The sequence below is a fragment of the Natator depressus genome, chromosome 10 (assembly GCF_965152275.1).
Source record: "Natator depressus isolate rNatDep1 chromosome 10, rNatDep2.hap1, whole genome shotgun sequence".
Classification (NCBI taxonomy): domain Eukaryota; kingdom Metazoa; phylum Chordata; order Testudines; family Cheloniidae; genus Natator; species Natator depressus.
Window position 1 is genome coordinate 50,399,918 of NC_134243.1, and position 18,754 is coordinate 50,418,671.

The 18,754-nt window shown below is 43.9% G+C and overlaps 1 protein-coding gene across 1 annotated transcript in view; it reads left to right on the forward strand.

The window, feature by feature from the left end:
- Nucleotides 1-18,754, forward strand: part of TBC1D2B (TBC1 domain family member 2B) — an 85,383-nt gene that overhangs the window by 33,602 nt on the left and 33,027 nt on the right. Inside the window, exons 4-9 of the mRNA XM_074966090.1 lie at nucleotides 5,232-5,395; nucleotides 7,830-8,056; nucleotides 10,317-10,709; nucleotides 12,383-12,493; nucleotides 17,084-17,277; nucleotides 18,034-18,528. Of these exons, the coding sequence (XP_074822191.1) occupies nucleotides 5,232-5,395; nucleotides 7,830-8,056; nucleotides 10,317-10,709; nucleotides 12,383-12,493; nucleotides 17,084-17,277; nucleotides 18,034-18,528 (1,584 nt within the window). The remainder of the gene's footprint in view (nucleotides 1-5,231; nucleotides 5,396-7,829; nucleotides 8,057-10,316; nucleotides 10,710-12,382; nucleotides 12,494-17,083; nucleotides 17,278-18,033; nucleotides 18,529-18,754) is intronic.

Below are 18,754 nucleotides of genomic sequence, written 5' to 3' on the forward strand. Positions count from 1 at the left end.
ACTGAGCAAGTTGTGACAACCACTTTCTTAAAGTAAGAAACTTTTTTTTTAAGCATTTTAAAGAATGGAAGTAACTATTTTAAGACAAGTTTACTTGAATTCGCTCTTCGACACTAATTGTTTTCAAAAACAGTCATACAGTGGCTGATATCTGGCTCTCCTACTACTGTAGGTTCTTTATGAACATTTCATATAATCTGTCTAGTGACCTTCTGCTACTGTTCGAAGGACAGCTGATCCTTTTCTTATGATGTTAGAGCAGTTCATGATGCAGTGGCTGCTGTCCTGTCAACTAGACCACATCCTTCTTGCGCTGACAATGAGAAGAAGTTATTTATTTATTTATTTATTTATTTATTACCAGTGCAATTGAGTTAAATAAGGAAACCTTTAAATGAAATCTGTTAGGCACAGAAATCTGAAGTTGGAAGATGTGTCATGAATGAGGCAGGAGGCTGCAGGAAGAGGAAGGATGGTCTCATGGTCAAGGCAATTGAGTGCTGCACTGGAGAACTGGGTTCTATCACTGCCTGTGCTGGAGAGATCCTGTGTGAAGCTAAGCAGATAACTTAACCAGACTTTTCACAGGTGGTCACTGATTGTGTGTTCTTCATTTTCTGGGTGCCCAGCCTGAGACCGTAGTGTCTGATATACAGAAGTGCTGAGCACTTACATCTGCAGTCATTGGGAACTGTGCTTCAAACATATAAAGTGTTCTATAATTCTTGAAAATCTAATCCTAGCCATCTCAAGTTGGACGCCCAAAATAGTGATTACTCTTGACCTTAATATCTGCATCTCAGTTCCCCACCTGTAAAATGAGGATTAAACCCCCCTCATCTCACAGGGTTTCATGAAGATAAATTAATTGTTTCTGAAGTATCCATACCGTAGAGATGAGCACCATGGAAAATCCCATGAGGAAATTAATAATTCTGTCTTCAGAGCAGGGTTTGAATAGCTTGCAGTAAATAAGGCCTAGGCCCATGCATTGAATAATGTGGATAAAAGAAAATATTGTATAGCTGCTCATTAACTGAGCACTGTGCATTCAGTGCACTGAATAAGGTGGCATCTTGGGGGTGGGGGGGAAGTAGAATGTGATTATGTAATCAAAGACTGTATCATAATGCATATGCATGAGGGATCCAAATGAAAGTTGCACAGGCAACCTTATTTAAACTTCCTAACTTTTGAGTGCTGGAATTTGCAATCTTAATGTTCTTTTAACATATTTTTTTTATACGTAAGCTAGAACTCTGATTAGCTGTGAGGGATTTCTGCTTGTAGAGTGCTGATGGAATCCGATCCTTAAGGGGTAGTTAATGACATCTTCATAATCATAAACTTAAAATACAAATAAAAATCAGTTTTTAAACCTGATTAGAATTGAGTTTTACTGTACTATAATAGTTAATGATGGCTAAGCAGGCTATTGACGTGATAGGCAACCTAGAAATACCTAAGATGCAGAGCTAATATAGTTGAGGAATGGGAAGGATAGTATCAGGACTTTAAGCAATTTTATTTATTTGTATAGGTCATATTGTGGTTTTCAGCACCTTAGTATCTGTGTGCCTTATACAAAGATTGATTAATTCTTGCAACACACTATTAGTAGAGCCCTACCAAACTCACGGTCCATTTTGGTCAATTTCACGGTCATGGGATTATAAAAATCATAAATTTCATGGTTTCAGTTACTTAAATCTGAAATTTCACGGTGTTATAATTGTAGGGGTCTTGACCCAAAAAGGATTTGTGTGTGTGTGTGGGGTGTCGCAAAGTTATTGTAGGGGGAGTTGCGGTATTGCTACCCTTATTTCTGCGCTGCTGGCAGTGGCGCTGCATTCACAGCTGAGCAGCTGGAGAGCAGTGGCTGCTGGCTGGGAGCTCAGCTCTGAAGGCGGCAGCGCAGAAGTAAGGGTGGCATGATATGGTATTGCCACCCTTACTTCTGCGCTGCTGCCTGCGGAGCTGGGCCCTCAGTCAGCAGCCACCACTGTCCAGCTGCCCAGCTCTGAAGGCAGCAGTGCAGAAATAAGGGTGGCATGGTATGGAATTGTTACCTGTACTTCTGCACTGCTGCTGGTGGGGAGCTGCCTTCAGAGCTGGGTGTCTGGCCAACAGCTGCTGCTCTCCAGCCACCCAGCTCTGAAGGCAATGCAGAAGTAAGGATGGCAGTACCGTGACCACACTAAAATAATCTTGGGACCCTTCTGTAACTCCTTTTTGGGTCAGGACCCCCAATTTGAGAAATGCTGGTCTTCCCTGTGAAATCTGTATAGTATAGGGTACAAGCACACAAAAGACCAGATTTCATGGCAGGGAGACCAGATTTCGTGGTCCGTGATGCGTTTTTCATGGCCAAGAATTTGGAATTATTGTTAACTCTATAGTACAGAAGGTGAACTGAGGCACGGAGATGAAGGGATTTATCCAAAGTTTTAGAAGAAGTCTGTGGCAGTGTTGGGAGCCCATACTTGCTGAGTCCCGTAGGTCAGTATCTTAAACACAAGGCCATCCTTGCTTCGTTAGCCATGCAGCACAATTTCATCACAGTAGTTCTTTGTGTAGAGCTTTAACATATGGTTAACATCTGCTTGACAGCAGGGGCTTGTTGTAATATCTGCATATGCCTTAAGCAACATTAAAGACATTACAAGAGGGAAGTGAAGAGAGTATGTTGCATATAAAGAATGTACTATATGTGCACATTAATGCACTTGCCTAAGATGGAAGTTGCTTTCATTTTAAATCAGCTTTCAACAATTAAAGCCACTAAAAACTAATTGGATCAGATAAATGTTCAGAGCTCAATAGTCCTTTCTTCTTATGCTGACAGTTCCTGCAGCCTCCTTTGTTTATGTAGAGTCCTGCTTGTTTAAAAGGATGTACTGTAATAACCCCTGAGTTACCTAATCATATGATGGGATTTCATAATATAGAATGAGCCAGTAGATCACTTTTGAACTTTCACATATTTTGTGTAATTATATATAATTAAAGTATTATTTAAAAGAATAAACTACCTTGGTTTGCTGTTGTAGCTCTGTAAACCTAAAGTCCTCTGGTACTACTGCTTTACATAAATTTCAGTAATGGTGTGGGGGGGAGGGAAGGGAAGGTATGCTGTATTTAATTATTTAAATACATATTATAAAGGAATTCAACCAGCTACTCTTTACTGTTAATTTGTAGTCCAATAGTACATACTTAATCCTCAATCCTCAAAGAGTCAGCAAAGTCCTTATGAGAAGTACATGTAGAAATTGAACACCAACTATCCTGATACTTAACCTCCTGGGGAATATTTGAAAAACATTCTCAAATACCTTTTGCTTACTATTGTTTCTCTTGCCTCATTACTCTTTCTAAACATAGTTATCTTAAAACTCTGGAAAGGGGGAGGTTTAACAGCCTTTGAGACTGAAGTCCTCCAGCCACAGGACAAGACAGGCATGGGCAGTGGAAAGCTCACCTCTTGCGGAAAGAGAATAGCTCAGTCCTTTGCTTCTATACTGAGAATTACTAGAGAGATGTCCGTGAGTTTTGTGATGTGGATTCTTGTTCACCAGGAACTAGTCGGAGACTGCCACGTTCACTACACACAGACTTCGTAGATGTCTGCCTAAGGACTGGGGCTGCATCTGAGCTGGTAACTTAGAAATAACAGGCTTGCTGTCCCATGTGGATCGTGTAGTCCTACATACACAGAAAGAATAGCCGCGAAAAGTTTACTGAATACATAATCAAATCCCAGTCAAGTTTGCAAATGAGATGCTCCTTGCTTTATGAAGGATTACATTGTGTTTTAAAAAGAAAAGGAGTACTTGTGGCACCTTAGAGACTAACCAATTTATTTGAGCATAAGCTTTCGTGAGCTACAGCTCACTTCATCGGATGCATCCGATGAAGTGAGCTGTAGCTCACGAAAGCTTATGCTCAAATAAATTGGTTAGTCTGTAAGGTGCCACAAGTACTCCTTTTCTTTTTGCAAATACAGACTAACACGGCTGTTACTCTGAAACCTGTCATTGTGTTTTAAAAAACTGTATCAAAATGATCATTATCAGACTGCTTAATTGAACCAAATTATTTGGAATTGTGGCATTGTGATATGTTTAGTGTATTAGATCACTTAGCTCAGGTGACAGATTTCCTGTGAAACTTTAGGGAACCATTGGGTCAAGCCAGCAAATAGTATCACTAGTGAGACACCTATATGGTCAAATATGCATTGTAAGTCAATTACTTTTCCTTAAACCGGAGGTGAACTGCTCTCAGGGAAGGGTGAAGATGGGGCCTCCATCCTTAAGGGCTGGAGATTAAACATACTTGTATTTGAAAAGTTAACTGATCCTTAAATGTAGCTGTGCTACATTTAGAAAGAGACTTGAGATGCAATGTTCAGATCCAGATCTGAAGTGCACAAATATATTGATATGCAGTGTTGGTTTAGGCCTTTGTGATTTCAGTGCTCCTACAGCATAAAATCTTTTACTCATATGAAAAATAGGTTACACTTTCTACAAAACTGTCAGATTGGACCCTAGAGATTGCCCTTGCAAGTCCCTTGCAAATAGCTTGGCAGCATTCTGACTAGCATGGAGATTCTCTCCTCAACATCTGTGTAACTACAATAGATTCAGCTTTTGGATGACCCTAAGTTTTATGTTAATTCAGTTTGTGATACGATAATACACAGTGGCCTTTTGACCTGCATACTCCCTATTCTGTTTAACACTTAGCAGTTGTTTACCCTGAAATTTAAAATAAAGAACTATTTTAGTAAACAGATTAAAAACAAAAAAACAAAACCCCCACTCCCCAGAAAACCAAATGTTTCACTGCCAAAACACATGGAGCAGAGACAGGAGTGAAAGACCATAGGAGTCTCATGTATTTTGGTCATTTGCCTCACAGTACCACGTGCTGCAGCCAAGCCACTCTCTTGGCCCTTGAATATGTTATGATCAGTGCTTAAATACTAATAGTAGGTATTACAGGACATGACTACTTGGTTTTTGTTTGCATTTTATTTAGCATTGGTTTTAATTTAAGCTCTGTTTAACAAAGTGGATTCATTGATGTGTTTTGAAAGTGTATGTTGTTTGGGTGATTTTCATAAGGTGTACATGTACGATGTGACTAAAAAGGTAAATTAAAAAAAATTACCCCCAAAAAAGAGAGAAAATGGCATCACTGTGATTATTTTCTTTATTCCATAGAAATTCAATGTCTTCCTTAAGATCTGGAAAAGGAAACAGTGAAAATCGTAAGAGTGTGTTTTATACCAGCGAAGAGTGGGAGATGTTAGATCCAACCCCAAAGGACTTAGAGGAGTCAATGGCACTGGAAGAAAGGCGGAAACATGCATCAGAAGGAAACAAAGGTACCAGAAGATTCTTTTTCTGTTAATATACCACACTGTTAGCTGTATCTTCAGAAAATATAACACAAATTCAGTCATTTCTTTGTAAACCAAATCTTTGTGTCTACAGACACCCCTTTGCACATGAAATTATCTCCTTGTAGTGTATTCAAGGGTCAAACAGTGGGGTTTGTCCATAATACTGTATACTGTGGTGCATGTGACAAGGTATACAAGAGATCTCTTTTGTTTGACTCCATGGGCAGGTGTATCTTTGTTTTGTTGTTGAGATGCCGGGCAACAAGAGGGGAGGAAAGAGTCAAGATCTTTGGTTATAATCTTACGTAGAGCCAGCTGCTTAGGGGAGTCACTGGCTTCAGACTTCAGAGGTGTCACTCTTCATCCAAAATGGAGAAACAACATCCTGGTTGCTGCTACTTGACGAGGGAGGGGGATAATGGGTGGGAAATGCATCTATGCTTTGATTAATTCTTATAGTCATAAGTTTTTGGAGTAACTTCATGAAAATTTTCACTACTCTTTAGAGCTCTTCGATTGTCATGAAGCATTAGTTAATGTAGGAGATAGCATTCTTCTGTCTAAACCAGGGGTCGGCAACCTATGGCATGCGTCCCAAAGACGGCACGTGAGCCAATTTTTAATGGCAGCTGCTGTCTGCCGGGGACAGCAGCGTGCAATTGAAAATCCTGCCCAGTCCGGCCCACTCTTCTCTGCCTCCGCTCACCGCTCTCTGCTTGCGGGGCAGGCAAGCTTCCCCCTCTCCCTCCTCTTCCCCCAGCGTGAAGGGTTCCTGCCCCTCCTTCTCCCCCGCCCTGTGGCCGATCAGCTGACGGCCCTTGCTACAGCGGGGGAGAGGGAAAAGCAGAGCCGCAGCACCTCTCTCTGCTCCGGGGACCTTGGGGAAGGGGGTGGAATCGGCATATCCCCTCCAGCCCCCTGCCGTGAGCCACTCAGGACAGGGGGCTGGGAGCACCCCCACGACCCCAGCCCACACCCCCAGCCCTCTGCCCTGACTCTTGCACCCCCCTCATGCACCCCCAGCCCTCTGCCCTGACCCCTGAACCCCCCCACAACCCCAGCCCTGACTCCGGCACCCCCCACACATACCCAGCCCCACCATGCCCTGACTCTTGCACCCCCCACATCCACATCCCCACATCCACATTGAGCACCAAACGGGAGCTCCTGCACACACACCCCCACATTCCCACCTGCACCACTCGCACCAAATGGGAGCTGCCCAGGTAAGTGATCCACACCCAAACCTCCTGCCCCAATCCTGAGCCCCCTCCCTCATTCTAGCTCCTGGCCAGACCCTGCATCCCAACCCCCAGCCTGCTCCTTCACCCCCACCCCCGTTCTCAGTGCATTCCCACCCTCATCTCAGTTCAGAGAGAGGAAGAGAATGGGCCAGAACCAGGGAGAAAGTAGGTACCTACTCTATGTGGACAGAGCCGGGACTCCAGACCGGCAGCAGGCTGAGTGGGGCCGGCAGCTGGGACCCTGGCTGGCAGGAGCCGGCGGATGGAACCCCAGACCGGCAGCGGGCTGAGCCGCTCAGTCCACTGCCGACCTGGGGTCCTGGCCGCTGGCCCCGCTCAGCCCGCTGCCAATCTGGGGTTCTGGCTGCCTGCCCCTTGCCAGCCGGGGTACTGGCCACCCACCAGTATCTAGGTGAACGGAACCCCAGGCCAGCAGCGGGCTGAGCGGGCCCGCGGCATAAGATCAGTATTTTAATTTAATTTTAAATGAAGCTTCTTAAACATTTTGAAAACCTTGTTTACATATGACAATAGTTTAGTTATATAATATATAGACTTTTTGAGAGAGAGACCTTCTAAAAAACGTTAAAATGTATTATTGGCACGCGAAACCTTAAATTAAAGTGAATAAATGAAGACTCGGCACACACTTCTGAAAGGTTGCCGACCCCTGGTCTAAACAAAGGCACTTATCCCTGCAATCTGCTCCATTCAGGAGGGACCTCATACCTATGCAGAACACTAGTAGCTTAAATGGTGCTGCACAGGTGTGGCTGCTTGTTTGGGTCTGATTTTAAGGTTAGGGCCATAGTTGTTTAAAACAGAAGAAATGTTAACAGTTAACTCTAGTTTGCTTCCATGGCAAAGTAAACTTGGTGGCTTGGAATATCTTTCATTGTTGTAGTGAGTATGTAAAATTCTGTTCAATTTGGCAAGTGTATTATTTCTTCAGTCTGACATTCATGGTCTCTCTAAAAAATAAAGACCTTTAATGCCAAAAGAGATGTCAAAAGAAGCAACTTGAAAAATGACATGTTGGGTGTGTTTAAACTTCAGTATAAGTCTAATTTTAATGAGCAAGTGCAGACATATATATTTTTATAAAGAACTTTTTGAATGCATTGAAACCTCTTTATTAAAAGATGTGAACTAGAATAAATTGTTTTACACAGGAATGACTAGTTCAGCCTTTCCATTTGATTTTGGCCGCATTCCATACAAAGCAAGACGTCCATTGAAAGAAATGATTGGATCAAGCAAAAATCGGAATAGCAGCGACACATCCCCAGTTGAATGGAATTCTGGGAATGGCAACAAACTAGCTTCTGAAATGCAACTGAAGTTTCAAAGCCAGCAAGAAGAGTTAGAAAGGCTAAAGAAAGATTTGTCGAGCCAAAAGGTAATTCACACAAGAAGGACAAGCACAACATTGTCAGGCCTGTCCACAACTGAGAGTAAATCAACCCTTTTAAACTATTTAATTTCAATGGTAGTTAATTATCTGATAACAAATACCAATGCTAAATGTACCTGTGCATTTGAAAATCTCAAAACAGAGTACTAAGAGATGGAAAGGTCTTTAGTTTGCATAGGGTTCAGTAACTGCTCTTTTGGCTTTTATATCCTCCTTTATTTACCCATTGAAACCAGCTTTCCAGAGTGTGTCTGTGGGCAATTAAAGACTATTCACCATCTGTATCTGCAGTCCCCCTGTGTTCTCCCCCGGAGAACTTCTGATGTCTGAGATCCATCTCTTTCCTAATCACATTAGAGAAAAAGAAACATTTATGCCTCATTTGGATTCAGTCTGTATCACCAACAGGGTTTGATAGAGCATGGTACAAAGCTTAGACCAACAGCTTTAAATACTGATCCACACGCTATGTAGATACTTATATAGCCCCTATAATTGTAGTAAATGAGTGATTTCCACGTATTTAAAACTAGTAGAAACAACTCTGTTTCTTTCCAACTTTATTAGATTATGAGGCGGGTTGTTTTGAATTTTCCTGTGTGACCTTATTGAGGGGAAAGCTGAATCAATTTAGATGAGTTCCACATTTACTTGTGGAAAGCAGTCAGTCACTCTCATAGGAGTGAGTTCCCTATTCTAGATCTAGCTCCTGTGAGAATTCTTAAACTTCTACACTCACAGGTCTCCTTCCAGTTTGTTGATAGTTTCATTGGTCCAGTAGACCGTAGCTGTCATAGCTACTTCTTCCATAGCCAAGAATTATTATCTTAAAGGAAGCTAGGGCTAATCTAGCAGAGGGCTTTGAATATCAGGACAGATATGTTGAACTGGGTTCTTTGGGAGCTGAGCGCCAGAAGGATGTGTTCACAGTAACCTATATGATTAAACAGTCTTTGCATTTTGTAACAGTTGAAACTTTTTTAGGGTGTGTAGATTCATTCCTAGATATGAGTTAAAATAATCAAGCCTGGAGTCAACACTGTATACTGATAGATTCTCCTAGCATCCGCTTCCTGATTGACTACCAACCCCAGGTGATGCTGTGATATGCTGATAGCCATTAGATTATCAATGACCTCATCTCTGACCAGTCAATTCAGCATTGGTTCCTTGATTGTGCAGAACACTCTGGTAAGAGAGAGTTGAGGTTTTCCAGCTGGGTTAGGGCTCCAGCTGTTCTCTTCAGCAGTTCAGTCTTTGGAATAAAATACCTAAAGAAAGGTGATAAACCCCAGGGGAGGACGAAGAAAAGAGAGTCTGGATTTCTTGTTATAGGGGGAAACCTTTCTCTCGAAATCCATAGGGTTGCTCCAAACGCTTCCAAGGATCTCAGGCTTGATAGGTAGGCTTATAAGCACAGTTCTCTCTGCTGTATCCTGTTTTATACTAGGGAACAAAATAACCCACCAGTATCTCCACTGTCGTGAGGCCCTGGTTCTTGCTGCATGAATGATTTTTCAGATATTTGTATGACTTGACATTACCAGTGAATTAAAAAGTGCAGTCTTAATTTATGAGCACAGGAATATTTCATGCAAAAAGCTGTTTCCTCAACATTAATATTACAACATTTTGCTTTTCAGTACACACAAGTCAGGAAATGCAGTTAAGGATGAGGCTGTATTGTCATGTACAATAGTACACTAAATATGACACATTGAGTACAGTAAGCTTTGGTTCAACCTAGACACATCTACATGGTTCTTCAAATCACTGTGAATGTCCAAATCCATCTTCACTGGGCCCCCAGGAGAGAACACTAGTCTCATCCCCAGGCTCCACCCTTCATCTCAGTTTGTGGGGAGGAGCTCCATTCCTCTATCCCAAAAGTACAGCCCCATTACATCCTGTTGAAATCTATCGCCTATTAGGGCTTCCTCTTAATAAGCTCAGTTCTACTCTTCAGCTACGTAATGGGCCCCAGCTGTCACTGCTTTCTGCAAGCCTGACACATAATATAGCTTAATACATACATCAGTTAATGGTGTGCCAGATGTATGTACCCACTTAGAATTATTATTCTTTGCTTCAGTGGCCTCCAGAAACCCACTGACTTTATTCCATTTACACTTGTTACTTCATGTAATATTCCAATTCTTTTTTTCTTTCGTTTTACATAATTATATTCTTAGGCTGTAATGTCTCATGCCTTTTCTCTACCCTCACTTTACTTTACTCTTTTCAGGAACTTGTGCGACTCTTGCAGCAGACAGTCCGATCTTCCCAGTACGATAAATACTTTGCAAGCCGTCTTTGTGATGGGGTTGCAAAAGACAAATTAGAGCTGCTACACCAAAAAGATGATCAGATTTTGGGTCTCAACAACCAGCTTGAAAAGCTAAATCTGGAAAAAGATAGTCTTCAGCAGGAAGTAAAGAATCTGAAATGCAAGGTTGGAGAACTCAATGAGCAGCTGGGTATGTTAATGGAAACAATTCAAGCCAAAGATGAAGTGATCATGAAACTCTCTCGTCAGCTCAGTGAATGTGAGGACAATCCATTCTCCCAAAGTGGAACAGCAAATTTTTCCATGTCATCCTCTTTTAACAGGGAACTACAGGAGCTGGACAGACTAAAAGTAAGAGCAGTGTGTCTCTCCATTTGGGGTAGAGGAATCCTTAGTTCTCTGTAATGCTTCACAATAGGCCATCATGTGTAGGAGATCACTAGAAGCTGCAGTATTGCTCTAGAATACTCACACCCATGAGATTTTTTTCTCTTCCCAGTGCAGCTTGGGATCTACATTTTGCTCTCTGCAGGACTATAATCCATAGCCACTAAAGTGTTGTGCTGGTCAATTCTGCTGTAGTACAGTATATTGTGTTTTCAGTAATACAGACAGAGGCGCCGACTCTGTGGGTGCTCCGGGGCTGGAGCACCCATGGAGGAAAAAATGGTGGGTGCTCCCCCCCTCTCCCCATGCCTGCCGCAATCAGCTGTTTCGTTGTGTTCAGAAGGCTTGTGGGGAGGAAGGTGGGAGGAATGAGGATGCGGCGCACTCAGGGGAGGGGGTGGGAAGGGGAGAGGCGGGAAGGGGCGGGGCGGGAAGAAGCAGAGCGGGGCCTTGGGGGAAGGGGGCATGGCCTGGGGCAGAGCCAGGGTTGAGTACCCCTTCCCCCACCCCCGCCCCGGCACTTTGGAAAGTCGGTGCCTGTGAATACAGTAATTGCTGTGGAGGAAGAATACCATGAGAAGTAATCGGGAATAAAGTGGAAAAAAGTAGGGGGCAGGAAGAAAACAAAGATGTAAGGAAAGAGTCAGAAACAAAGAACAACCGGTAAAAAATAAATGAGAGCAAAAGGAATAAGGGGGGGGAATAAAAGACCATTGTAAAATGACGGAAAGGTGATTCAGACGTAAAAGGAGGAATAGACCAGCAATAAAGTCAAAATTAATAGTGCTGGCCCTATTGCTAGTGACCTACTTTCTCCCCTAACTCCTTTCACAGTTTTATAGGATATTGGAGTTTGGGTTCAAACAAAAATTTTTTTTTGGTAGCTCCCTAAACTACCATTTAAGCTTGCTTGCCATTGGATAATTACTGTACTCCAAAACAATTTGGAATATGATTGTGTTCCTACTTAAACAAAACTTTCAAAGGGAAAATGCGTTTTTGACATTTTAATCCACAACTTCCTACATCAGAGCATAAGGAATTCTGGATAATAAGGGATTAAACTACAGAAATGAATAAGCAAATAGTATTTTATCTACTGACAGAAGTGGATGTAGCAGATGAGGAATGCTGAGGATGTGGGAGTAGCAAGAGATGATTGTTTGAAAAGTATCATCTTTCTCTCATTCATCCCCGAACTTCAAGCTCTGGAGTTCAGGGTTGAGACAGGTTGACGCGAGAGAGCTTTTTTGCTAGATACGTGTATTTCTGCATCATGGACATAGCCTTTGAAGTAATCATATATATAGTACCAATTGATTGAACCTATTCCTGCAGATTTGTACGAGCAATGTAAGTTTGGCTTTTTTGTGCAAGGCTAGAAAAGAATATTATTTGGTTTGATAGTGATATTTAATTAACAAGATCTAATAGCTAGACAAGATGGGTGAAGTAATATCTTTTATTGGACCAGCTTCTGTTGGCGAAAGATACAAGTTTTCAAACTACACAGAGCTCTTCTTCAGGTCGGGTCAAGATCTAATAGTGACTGCTTGTCCTGTATTCTACTGTATATTCTCAAATAGAAGTTTAAATGTCAATATCTATAGATGGTAAACTTCAATTTTTATTAACAGGACAATCTTCAGGGGTACAAAACCCAGAATAAATTTTTAAATAAGGAGATTTTGGAACTTTCTGCTCTACGAAGAAATGCAGAAACAAGGGAGAGAGACTTGATGGCAAAGGTCAGATTAACCCAGCTTTTCTATACTTCCGTTTGAAAATGTCTAAAATAGATATTGGAGAAATGTTTAAACACTGAAAATGATCCTTTCAGCACTCAGAACTGCACAGCTCCTTAAATCCATTGTCTTTTTAAAAGTTTTATTTCTCAGTTGTCTTGAAGAGTGACACATGGTAATGTGGGCATGACTTATCCCCCCACACATGCTGTTTATATTCCATCATGTTGCAATTTCATTTGTAAATCTGCCCAAGAAACTTCACTAAACAGTAGAAATGGAACTGTTTAGATATGTTTTGTATGGTGACTCTCTGATGAGTGCCACTGTGCATGTTACAATCTATTTAATCTTGCTGCATGAGTGATTTTTCAGATATTTGTATGACTTGACATTACCAGTGAATTAAAAAGTGCAGTCTTAATTTATGAGCACAGGAATATTTCATGCAAAAAGCTGTTTCCTCAACATTAATATTACAACATTTTGCTTTTCAGTACACACAAGTCAGGAAATGCAGTTAAGGATGAGACTGTATTGTCATGTACAATAGTACACTAAATATGACACATTGAGTTCAGTAAGCTTTAGTGAGTGTGAAGGGCGAATAAATGTTTTTGTAGCCTTTGTCAGTGTATGTAGATTTAGAGCACATTTGTGTACAGGTGAGTAGGGTATTTGAATGAAAGTGGTCAAGTTATGGTTTGCTTGGGGCTAATTAGGTATGTTTATGTATGTGGATATGTTGTTTGAGCAGGACATGTCCAGACGTGGAACTACAGTGCCGCAGTGCTCGGTGCCTATTTGGAGTGGTGCAGCGGTGTCTGGGACAGGGTCGACTCCATCAAAATGGCATCGGTGCACGGTGACCCATCGGTGCCTTCCACTAGTTGGCACTGCTCCCCATCCACGGGACACTCTAAAAAGGCGAAGAGGTCTTTTCCACCAAGGCACCGGGGCAAGGCTGGGGGACAGACTAGACCTGCGTTGGGCAGTTCTTGATCCCCATCGACCTCGCGGCCTCCTACTAAAATCGAGCGGAGTAGCCCACTCCAAGTAGCCCGGCCCACTCTGGAGGCCCTGCAGGCGGCTTGAGACGTTATGTCTCTACCAGTACCTGTTGCACCAAAGCCAGCGGCTCCCCAGTCCAGAGGCAAACCGGTGCTCAGACCTCCATAGTCGCCTTCCGGACGGTGCCGCTCGCAGTCGAGGGAAAGTTCCCGACACTGTTCTCCACGCAGTGACCGTCCTGCGTGCAGCCCGCACCGGTCCCCATAGACCCCCATCAGGTTGTCTGGCTGGGTGCTGAGCAGCAGGGGTTCCAGGCACCGCTTCGCCTCGAGAGAACGCAGATCTTGCGATCAGACCGGGACAGACGGCACCAGAGCGTGGCCTGCCGGGACCGGGACAGACGGCACTGGAGATTGCTGACTCCAAGAAGCTATCGTAGTCCCTCGCGGTACAGATGTCGGTGCTGCTCCTGTTCTTCATCCCACTCGAGGTCCCCACCGTGGCACCGCTCCTGCAGCCCCAGGCATAGATCGCCAGCACCCAGCCACTGCGGATCCGCCCGTCGTAGCCATTTGCAGAGCTGCCGCTACTGACAGTACTCCCACTCCTCCACACCGGGATCACGGTCCTGAGATCAGCACCGCTCCTGACACCGTCACTCATCCCCATCCCGGGATAGCAGTAGATCGTATGCCAGCCCGGCCTCCCTTCAAAGTTGACAGTCGGTGAGCCAGGCGGGACAGTCTGCTCCGTTGGTGCCGAGGCAGGTACAGTGGTACCAGTGGGCCCTGACACAGCCTCCAGCGGTGACTCGCTTGGTGGCCAGAGCCTCAGAAAGACCGTCAGCCCCCCCCTTGCAGCCCCCCAGAAAAGGGTCAGTGGAGTGCTTCTCCCCAGTTCCGCAGTCCGAAGGGGACCAAGTGGTGGGTCCTGCGGCACTGGTGGGGACGCAGAGCACCGCACCCCCTCTTCGGCCTCCCCCGATGAGGCAATCACGGCCCCTCCTCCTCCTGTCCCGCAGGAGGGGACAATAAAGCCAATCAGGAACTTTTGAAAAGGGTGGCATCAAGCCTCAGCCTACAAGCTGAGGAGGTGGAGGAGCCCTCGGATTCCCTCTTTGATGTCCTCTCAGTTACAGCGCCAGCCAGGGTGGTTCTCCCACTCCATGAAGGGGTGGCAAAGATCTCAAATGCCCTGTGGGAAACCCCAGCTTCCTTGCCCCCATCTCTAAAAGGCCAGAATGAAAGTATTTCATGCCCGCGAAGGGCCACGAGTATCTGTATACCCACTCTGCCCTCAACTCTCTAGTGGTCGAGGCCGTCAACCACAAAGAGCGCCAGGGCCAACCAGTTCCTATTCCTAAGAATAAGGACTCGAGGAGACTAGATTTATTCGGTAGGAAGATTTATTCGTCCTCAAGTTTCCAGCTGAGGGTGGCAAACCACCAAGCCCTGCTGGGCAGATATGACTTCAACTTGTGGGACTCAATGCCCAAGTTTGAGGACTCCCTCCAGGAGCATGCTAAAAAGGAGTTTAAGGCTCTGGTCGAGGAGAGCACAGCTGCCACCAGGGCGGCCCTTCAGGCAGCCTCGGATGCTGTGGATACGGCTGCAAGTTCTATGGCCTACGACGTGTCCATGAGGAGAGCGTCGTGGCTCCTGTTATCAGGGTTGTCCAGTGAGGCACAGGACGCCCTGCAGGACCTCCCTTTTGACAGCAAGGTCCTGTTTGCGGAACAAACAGACGTGAAGTTACACGGTCTTAAGGACTCTCGCACGACACTAAAGACTCTTGGGCTCTATGTCCTGGCCTTGGCCAGGACAAATTCAAACCGTAGCAGGCTCCTAGTCAGGCCACACACTCCAGATATGAGCCCCCTTATAAAAAAAAAAAAATCAAGGGACTATAAAAAGCACCCACAACAACAATCTTGACCTGCGCCTCAGCCTGGGCCCTCCAAGGGCAAGCAGGCAGGTAAGTGGCAGTTTTGATGGAAGGCCCAGGGACAATTTAACAGTTTGTACCAGGGATCCACCCGACCTTCTCTTCTCCAGCCACCTATGTACTTTCCTCCCAGAGTGGTCACGGCTGACCTCGGACCAATGGGTCCTTAACACCATCTCCCAGGGCTATACCCTCCAATTTCTTGCTATCCCACCTTCTCTCCCCGTCACTCTTCAGGGACCCCTCTCACGAGGGCTTACTCGAGCAAGAGGTGCGGCGGCTCCTTCACTTAGGAGCGTTGAAGGTAGTGCTGGCGGAGTTCAAATACAAGGGGTACTACTCCTGCTATTTACTTATCCTGAAGGCGAAAGGGGGCCTCAGGCTCATCCAGGACCTGCGAGGCCTGAAGCAGTACATGGTAAAGCTCAAGTTTCGCATGGTCTCTCTGGCCTCCATCATCCCCTTCCTGGATCCTGGAGACTGGTACACCACCCTTGATCTACAGGACGCATACCTCCACATTCACATATTCGAGGGCCACAGGCATTTCCTCCGTTTCACGGTAGGGCAGGAACAGTACCAGTTCACTGTCCTCCCGTTTGGCCTATCAGTGGCTCCCAGGGTCTTCACAAAGTGTATGTCTGTGGTAGCAGCCTACCTCAGGCGTTGGGGGGGATCCAGATTTTTCCCTACCTTGACGACTGGCTGGTCAAAGGCAGCTCCAGATCACAGGTACAGGATCACGTAACACTCCTGTCCACATGCTCCACAAGGGCTGCTGGTAAACAGCACCAAATCCATATTGGTACCAGTGCAATGCATAGAGTTCATTGAAGTGATTCTGGACGCGACATCGGCCAGAGCCTCCTTCCCTACAGACAGATTCGAAACCCTGAGGGAGCTCATCAGGGTGGTCACGAGGTTTCCCGTGATGGGTGCCAGAGTGTGCCTCCAACTTCTGGGTCGTATGTTGGCATGCACGTATGTGGTTCGTCACACCAGACTCAGGATGTGGCCCCTTCAGCTCTGGTTGGCCTCGGCTTTCTCCCAGTCCAGAGACAGGATGGACAAATTCCTCACTGTGCCGGGACCTGTACTAACTTCCCACCGCTGGTGGTCCACCCCGGTGAACATGCTCCAAAGGGTCCTGTTCAGGGGCCAGTCCCCAACTGTGGAGTTGGTGTCCTATGCGTCAGACTTGGGGTGGGAGGCCTACATGGGAAATCTCCAGACTTAAAGTCTGTGGTCCGTGTAGGAACTAGCCCTGCACATAAATGTCAAGCACACACACCTATTGTGGAATGGACATGAGCAACACATCTCAAAGAACACCAGTTACAGAAAAAGTAACTGTCTTTTCCAGTCTGAGCATGCAGCATTTAATTATAGTATTTGCTATCATAAACAGTATAATAAAATAAAATCCATTTCGGAATGTTTGTTCAAATGTTTGAGTCGCTTTGTGCAATCTGGACATGTAAAAATAGGAGAGGAAAACTGACTATTTTCAGGTTATAGATTTGTATCCCTTTGATCTTTAGGCTGTGTGAATTTTGAATCAGATGTTTAGAAATACTTAGTGTGACATGTATTTGTGTTTCTAATTAGTACAGTAATTTGGCATGTTATTCTCTACAGTGTGCTAGCCTGGAAGCCAAACTTTGTCAGATAGAAAGTAAATACTTGATCTTGCTTCAAGAAATGAAGACTCCTGTTTGCTCTGAGGAACAGAGACCTACTCATGATGTCATTACTCGATTGCTCGAAGATGCATTAAAAGTGGACAGTAGTGAGCAACCAGAACAAGCTTTCTTTAAACCTTTCCTTGTCAGGTAAACCTGAGGCTAATTTAATTATTTTGAGGGAATCCAGTCTGTATTTGGAGGGAGGGGTGGGTGGAGAGTGGATTTCAGATATGAAACTTCATATGTATTGTAAAGTCTTAAGTATCCTAAAAGTACTTCAGGTGAATGAATATACAATGTTTTCTCATCCTCCATTTCCCCTCTGAACAGTACACTTATACCCTAGGCATCTTGGCTGATGTTTATTGCTGGGCCAAAGGTATTTGCATATGAAAGTTGATAGGTTTCTTTTTTTTTAATTTCTAGTTTACTTTCCCTCCATGAATAATAGCATAACTATATCTGTGAAATCACATAACAGGCCTTGTAAGCACAATACTTTGTTTCAATTATATTAAATAATTTGGTATCAAATTAAATATCAGCAAAATTATCCAATACATTTAACTATTCCAGATATTAATATAACGTGGTTGTCCCATAATTTTGTGTACATAATTCTATGGCTTAAACTCCTTGCAGTGACTTACATAACATTAATTCCAAATGTAGATACAGTCTCTGAATACAGAATTGTTCAAAAAGTAAAATATATTTTGTAATAAACTAAATAGGGAACTTTGACACTTTTTTATTAAAATAGTATGAAAGCTCTGGCATGGTTTAAGGATATTGCTGTATAAACTATTACCAAAGTAACTTAAGAATGACTACTTGGAATTTCCTTAGAACATACCAGACTGCAAACTTTTTGTAGAAATCATATTCTTTTTTTTCTTACAGTGAACATGATATTTATGGGTTTCAGACAGTCCCAGAAGACGATGAGGAAGAGAAATTAGTAGCAAAGGTGCGAGCCTTAGATCTGAAATCCATTTCTCTCACTGAAAACCAGGAGATTTCCACAGGGGTAAAATGGGAAAACTATTTTGCAAGCACAATGAACAGGGAGATGATATGCTGTCCAGAATTGAAGAATCTTATCCGCTCTGGAATCCCGCATGAACATCGTTCCAAGATGTGGAGGTGGTGCATCAACCTCCACATTAAAAAGTGCAAGGACAGTACTGATCCTGGATATTTCCAAACCCTGCTTCAGAATGCCCTTGAAAAACAGAATCCTGCATCCAAACAAATAGAGCTGGATCTCTTGCGAACTTTGCCAAACAACAAGCATTACTCTTCCCCCACTTCTGAAGGGATCCAGAAGCTAAGAAATGTCCTTCTGGCATTTTCGTGGAGAAATCCTGATATAGGATATTGCCAAGGTCTCAACAGGTATTATATTTCAAATCTGATTAATAAGAGTGAAACACTTGGTAGATGTGTACAGTAAGGATAGCACTGTGCCTTGGGAAGATGAATTTTTTTTTTATTGTTGCCTTCATTAGAGATATTCCTCATCTTGCTGATTTGATAATTTGGAAGTTGTTTCAAACCTTGGTAACAGTTTGGGAATAAATATATCAATTATTTGGGAATAAATGTATCAATAGTTGAATTA